General features: G+C 39.6%; 1 protein-coding gene across 1 annotated transcript; it reads right to left on the reverse strand.

Moving 5' to 3' along the window:
- Positions 1 to 3,331: 3,331 nt before the first annotated feature.
- LOC136421160 (ubiquitin-conjugating enzyme E2 G2) lies at positions 3,332 to 7,220 on the reverse strand. The gene is made up of 5 exons (XM_066408318.1): positions 7,093 to 7,220; positions 6,797 to 6,878; positions 6,011 to 6,129; positions 5,177 to 5,317; positions 3,332 to 4,605 (listed from the first exon to the last, which is right to left on the reverse strand). The coding sequence occupies exons 1-5, from the start codon at positions 7,133 to 7,135 to the stop codon at positions 4,493 to 4,495; spliced, it is 498 nt and encodes a 165-aa protein (XP_066264415.1). The 5' UTR covers positions 7,136 to 7,220; the 3' UTR covers positions 3,332 to 4,492.
- Between the last annotated feature and the right edge of the window lie 55 nt (positions 7,221 to 7,275).

A 7,275-nucleotide genomic window follows, 5' to 3' on the forward strand; every position in this document is an offset into this window, starting at 1 on the left:
ACCGCAAAACGCATTGGCAGAAGGGCGGCAAAATGGCGGTGGCCCGGCCCCCTTTCCTCTCGCTCGGTCGCGTTCTCCTCGGTGAGGGTACATACGACTGGACTGTTAAAGCAAGAACGCTGGTCTGGACACGACGCAGCTTTAGGATGGGGATTGCTGAAAGGTCAAGCGTTACTAACGTGATGAAAAAGTGACCAAACTTTCACGGGAAAAGAAAGTAGAGAAAGAGATGTCCCTATTTAATCAAGACACATGGAAGTTTTGTAAAAGATCCATACATACCACAAGTACGGTATGATTACACAATCTTTTTTTTGATTTTCAATTTTCATTGCATTTCACAAAATGAATAACAATAGGAAACAAGAGAAAAACAAAGTACAGGAATATAACAAAAGCCACGGATCCAAAACAATAAGTAAAGGTGGAACAGAAATGAGCTATAAGTAATATCCATAAAAGTAATGATAACAGTATCATTGGCAAATAAATATAACAAAATCAATACCAACCAAAGATTACAGAACATTGAAATCAAACAGAACTTATGTTGACAAATGAAATATGAACAGTCCATATCAACAAAAACTATCAGAACATAAAAGAACCAATAGTGACTGATCAGTGGCAAATAAGATATATATAATTTGATTACACAATCTTTATTGACACAATAAAAGTACAGCGACTTTCGTAAGGTTTTCCACAGCTAGACATAAATATAGATAAGTGTATACAAATCAATCAACCTACGTACAAGTATATATTTAGATAGATCAACGTTTGGGCTCGGACAATTTTTGAACCGCAAAATCAAATGCTTATGAACAAATAGATATACTTTTCATCACTAAAAATTTCAAGAAAGAAATTAAACCTTTGTCACTATATCATTAGTGTATTTGATTTGACGTTTGGCAATGTCTGTGCACAGTATATCATTAGTCGATCATCTATTGTTCATACTCATAGTTAAAGTTAAGTCGTGCAACCTTAATTTCAGTTTACGACTGTCATGACATTTCGGCATATCACGAGTTCATGATTCACGACAAAGAAAAGTCTAAGAGAGAAACGTGTAGACTGTAATATACGATTGGTACGATTTAGTCTTTGAGAGGCAGTGAGTTGTTAAAGGCAACCCAAGCAACATTAGGACCCGAAAATCGGATTTTGAAAGTCAATTTATCTAGTCATTTCCATACATGATTAGTTCAAACGACACTGTCACAATGTATAGCGACGTCCATGATTAAAAAATACGACATCGTTGTGATGTGAGAACTCACTGAAAATCGTCGCCGGGGTTTTTGAAGGTTCGGGAAACTAAGGGGATCATCATACAGCACGTTTTGCACGGTTTTAAAATGCTCAAAGTATGGAGTTATTACGGAAATATGCTAAACAATATTATCAAATGTCACAAGCAAAACAATTTCGGCATTTTTATAGTTCCATTTTTTGGCCCTTATATTGCTTTGGTTGCCTTCAATCCACTGTGATAGGGCACGGTATTGGAAGGCGGAGCCCATTCCTCTCCTCCCACTATATGATTTGGAATTAATCATTAAAGCATTATTTCTGTAAGAACGCTCTCGAATACTCTCTATGTTCCAGCTCTTCTTCTGTAGCTAAAGATCTATGATTGTGGGATCACTTCGTCTCACAAGGTGCGACCTACATCATTGCTTGGGGTTAAAGGTCGACAGGTCGGCACAAACGGAATTATCTCTGCTAGCTTAGCGCCTTTCAGAGCTTTGTTTTGTTGGCGGCGCGACTGTGACACATCAGACAGTGTCGTCGGAAGGTGACGCATAGTTCTGATGTTTTCTAGCGCAGGTAACCTAAGGGGCGGTTCATTTCTGTTTTGATAAATACCTTTTTGTCGCCTAACTCAGGGAATCTTCTTTCCACTTCCTCTAAAATAACCGCTTATGTGTTTTGTTCAACACGACCTTTCCCGTGCATCAAGAACGTTGTGATAAAAAAATCTAAAAACTAGTCAAATCATACACCCACCCCCTTCTTACAAATAATGGATGGTCCCCTCAAGGTGTGTGGTACAATGAGAGACTCGGTGATCTATCGCATGAGGGGGCAGGCATGACATGTATGTGGGGGGTTAGATACATATATCGGTTCCGCTCTTATGACGAAAAGTTCCGCATGTAAAACTATTGGAAACTTTAGATTGTGGGATGGAGGTAGGGGCTGTCAAAGTTCCTTGTCTCAAAACTTGTGATAGCACGGGAGTCATGTTATTAAATTGATGTCCTTCCTCTCTTGATGACCCTCTTAGGATACATACGGTTCCGCTATTATGACGAATAGCACTGCCTTATGACGAAAAGCACTGTCCACATGTCAAAGATCCTTGTCTTGAAACTTGTCATAGCGCAGGATTTGTGTTCTTAATGCCCATCCTCTTTCGATGACCCTCTTATGCAGATTTGTAGTTCAGGGAACTTATCGGTCTACCCACCCATCTTCTTGGCATCTGAAACATCCGGAATCCCTCCTCTGAAAATCTGAATTCCGTGCATAAAGCCTTGGAGTATGAAACATAAGGTTGGTGCAAAGAGTTTGAGTCTTTATGAATTGTACTCTGAAGCGCCTTCTGGCACATTGTGCTGGTATGACAGGATTTTTAATCAGTCACTTGTGCAGCCCTGACCAAGACAGGACTTGGGAGATCCTCGAATGATTAGTTATGTGAATCAATTATAAAGATAAAACTAAAGCATAATGCAACTGTAAGAAAAGGGGGACCGAAAATAAGAAAAATGTGATGATGCTTCTTATTGTAGTGAATGGTTGGTGTTCAGCACCAGGGACAGGGATATTTAGCTATGTGTGGATGGTGTTCAGCACCAGGGACAGGTATGTTTGCCGGTGTGGATTGTGTTAAGCACCAAGGATAGATGTGTTTGCCAGTGTGTGGATGGTGTTCAGGACCAAGGACAGGTGTGCTTGTCTGTGTGGATAGTGTTCAGCACCAAGGACAGGCATGTTTTCCAGTGTGTGGATAGTGTTCAGCACCAAGGACAGGTGTGTTTTCCAGTGTGTGGATGGCTTTCAGCACCAGGGACAGGTGTGTTTGGCTATGTGTGGATGGTGTTCAACACAAACGACTTGTATGTTTGTGTGCATATGGTGTCTAGCAGCCGGGACAGGCATTTAATTAATGTGGATTGTGTTAAGCACCAGGAACATGTGTTTAACATGTGTTTTTATATCAGCATTTGTGGACAATATTCAAATACTAGTAAATGGTACTATAGTACTTCACATGCAAGTCAGGTGAAAACAGGTACATGATTCTGTTCTTACATTAGATCGGTGCTCTGTATCTTTATTTCTTCTTTTTACAATAACCATACAATGTTAGATATTTCACAAATCTATCCAAAATCAGGTATTATCGGTCATCAAAATATTTCAAATGATGAATACATCAAATAAGGATGATGTTAATGTTGCATGCAAACCCTATCTTAAGGTTATAATTCTTTTTTTATAAAATTTGATACTATTGTTTACATATACATATGACCATGCTCAATAAGGAGTGCTTATTCAACAACTGAAAAAGAGATCACAAATCAAAACATCATTGAGACTAGCAATGGCACACTTAAAGAAATTATTTCATTGGTGGAGAAGTTACAAAACTAGTAGCATCTTTTCTTACAGAAGAAAAAACGGCTGAATGTGAAACAAATACGAGACCTTTAAAACATCTAAGACAATACTATAAGTCCATCTTTTTCTGTAATAACAAGGAAAACAATACCCATATCAGAGAAAATATACACACCTATCATGTATGTGTGACTTTTTCTGTTAGAGTCTGACCATGTTGTTTAAATACGGGTGTCATAAGTTCTGATTCCTGGAATTTGGCATGATAGCATTGGTACTCATACAGTGAGAAAAGAAAACAAGCCAGAAAAGAAAACAAACTGATCTGATTTTATAAGGCCATGTTGATTGAATTATATCATTTGGATAACATCATCTATAAGCCCTAAAACTGGTGTGAGTCTGCAAATAAAAAAAAGCTGAAATCTAAGTAATCAGGAAGGTTGAACAAATGACTAAACACACAGAAAATGGTATACTGAACAACAGATTCTTCATTTTTGTTCTTTCACATCTTCTTTTTTGACTTTGGAATTGACATTCTACGACATCGGTTTCTGTTTTTTTTGTCAATTTACAGCATATTCTTGCTCATATTGCAACTGCTTTGTACGATTTCTAGTACGGTCAAAACCTTTTTTTTGAAACGGAGGAAAATTGATGCACACATGTATGTGATCCATATGATTGAATCAACATGACCTACGTGTAACTTAAGTCAAAATAATTTTTTTTTTAACTTTCATCACGCTGATCTTGAAACTTTGTTGAATGTTGATTATCAAATGATATATAAATGTTGATTATCAAATGATATATAAATAACAATGGCTGAGAGTGAAGAGAAGCATCATAAGCCGATGGATTTTCTGACGAGTCTGTGTGCGATTTGGTCGAACTGCTCCCGATCCTCACGCCACATCTTGGAAGCGTCCACGTTCGCCCCACTCTCGTCATTAGGCTCTGCGGAAGTGCAAAGAACATTCATTGGTCTTAAAAAAAAGACTGAGGACAAAGCATGACGCTTTTTTATTAGCTAATAGTGCGATGCAGTGTTCGGCACCCGGGACAGGAATATTTAGCTACGTGTGGATGGTGTTCAGCACCAGGGACAGCTATGTTTGCCTGTGTGGATGGTGTTTAGCACCAAAGACAGATGTGTTTGCCTGTATGTGGATGGTGTACAGGACCGATGACATGTGTGTTTGCCTGCATGTGGATAGTGTTCAGCACCAAGGACAGGTGTGTTTACCAGTGTGTGGATGGTGTTCAGCACCAAGGACAGGTATGTCTGTCTGCATACCTGCGGCGCTAGTATTTAGCCGAGCACACCGGGTCACCCCTACTCTCCTCAATAAATGTGTTGGGTTCTTTTATGTGCAGAGTTGTGACGCTTGAGGTTTACACCTGAAGCTCCCTCATACACAGGACCACCAGCTTTATGTCACCATGCAAAATGACAAATCTTTTACTACATGTTCTGGATATATATGTAAAAAGGAGCAATATTTGTGATGTGGGATATTTCGTGTACCTGCTAACATACTGACGACAGACAGCAGGATCTTCTCCACACTCTGTACAGGGCTCCAGCGCTCACTGCTGCTCTCATACCCCATGGGGTCATCCCCGGGGGCGTGTAGGATGGAGATGCACACCCTGCCATCCGGGTAAACTAGGAACAGAAACTTCAACATCAGATATCACAGCAAATGAAGGTATGTACTAGTTAGTATATAGAATACAACACAGTGTATTCCGTATCACCCAAAGTACTAACCCATGGGAGGGCTAGGACCAAGGGTGATGCGGAATACACCATGCTGTACGTACATTCGTGCCACACCCACCCGAAAAAAACACACATTTCAACGCAAAATGTGTCAGAAGTTGAGAAAATTTTGTATCCTCCTTGTGTACGGAACACACATATCGAACGTTATCCCAGCCCAGGCATGACATAGAATATCTTATTTATCTTAACTATACTAGGTAGCCCTTTGCAGCATTCACAAGTTGTCCAGTAGTTGTTAATAAATAGTTATCTTTTATGGAGACCCAGTCTTACAAATTGGTATTGAACATGTTTATGTCGATGACTATTCAAGCTATCACTGTTATACCATTACTAGCACATTATCTGTAAAACTACATGTATATTGACTTCTTTAGTTCATCATTTCCAATGGCAGACATTGGAAGGGACAATGTTAAACTTTTCTGGCTCCCCGTTTCTGTGATAGGAAACTCTATCTATCACATTTTAGTTAAGACCCCAACAATAAAATAATACATATTATTCATTTGTAATTGTCTAAGTTGATGAAAAGACATGTGGTTCAAAGGAAAGCACATAAGCATGTCTTACTGTTTGGATGAAACATCTCACTGGTGAACTTCATCTTGGGTGGACTGAGGGGGTAGTCTGAGGGGAACGTCAATCTGGCCTGGAACACGCCTCCTTCAAAACACGTCCCCTCTGGGCCTCTACAACCATGCACACAAGAAATGCTTTTAACCTTTAGAACACTGAAGTTGCCGTTTGGCACCCCATTCTCTATTGGTTACAGGGTTAGGCAGCAGGAGGAATGTTAAAAAAGCTGGCCTCACAACCATTAGATTATAGTGAAGATGAAATGGTGGTAGAAGCTAGTTGTAACAGCTTGTATAGACCTTGTCACGCCCTGCCCTTCCCATTTACAGTAACATATCCTGCATGTAAACCGTCAGAATTTTTGCTGCCCTATACTAGTACTTTACTGCATGGTAACTAATGGCCACACTACTGTCCTAGGTATTTCATCAGCCGAAATATAAATACCAAACATTCTCGGATGCCGCTACTTAGCCAAAGTCTCCACTATTCATACAAAAATTTACTATTTACAGTTCTTTTGCTTTTGTGGGGCTTCTTGGGGACAGCTGTATCTATATGTATATATAGCCGGTATAACTGCCATTCGGCATAACACACCATCTTCGCAGGCATGCAGCGCGACAACAGCTGGTTATATTTCACTGAACGACCTGTTACACCTAACGTTAACGTTTGTACATCTACCTGTCATCAGTGTTTTAAAGCTATCTAGGATGCTCCAACAGTACTTGATGACATGAACATTTATAGAAAGACATCTGACATAATGTTACATACAAGATGAGAGATTCCCACTCAAAGAAGTTTTCCTCGTTAACTGGTCCTGCCACAATCCCCTCTGGTGGATTCAGGGTCAGTTCTGAAGGTGGAAATATCAGATTAGCGAATTTGTAAATTTATATTCATGTATAATCTATGATGTAACATCTGGACCATTTAAACCTCCTTGAAAGATCCTTGGATTGACACGTCAACATTTCCAACAGAGCACACAAATAAAGCAATTTGCACAAATGAAACTTCAGACATGAACTTACGTTTAGTTACAAAAGGGCAGGTGACAAGAAACTTACGTTTGTATTCTGCCATCAGACGTTTTAGCGCAGATCCAGCCATTTTTGTGTTTTGGCAGCCAGAAAAATAAAAACAGGCTTCCGGTTTCTGCTTGAACCCGGAAGTGATAGGACAAAACTCACCGAGCCTAGATTTTGGAAAAGAGGGCGTTGGTTGGTCAATCCAGCTAATTTACGTATGAA

This window comes from Branchiostoma lanceolatum, chromosome 15 (assembly GCF_035083965.1).
Source record: "Branchiostoma lanceolatum isolate klBraLanc5 chromosome 15, klBraLanc5.hap2, whole genome shotgun sequence".
Lineage (NCBI taxonomy): Eukaryota > Metazoa > Chordata > Leptocardii > Amphioxiformes > Branchiostomatidae > Branchiostoma > Branchiostoma lanceolatum.

Bases quoted from the DNA above. Each gene is read 5' to 3' on its own strand.
- LOC136421160 (XM_066408318.1), bottom strand. From the start codon at position 7,135: ATGGCTGGATCTGCGCTAAAACGTCTGATGGCAGAATACAAAC. The intron at 6,879-7,092 runs GTAAGTTTCTTG...TTCCACCTTCAG, and splicing joins TCTGATGGCAGAATACAAAC to AACTGACCCTGAATCCACCA. The intron at 6,130-6,796 runs GTATGTAACATT...GCATGGTTGTAG, and splicing joins GAGTGGGAATCTCTCATCTT to AGGCCCAGAGGGGACGTGTT.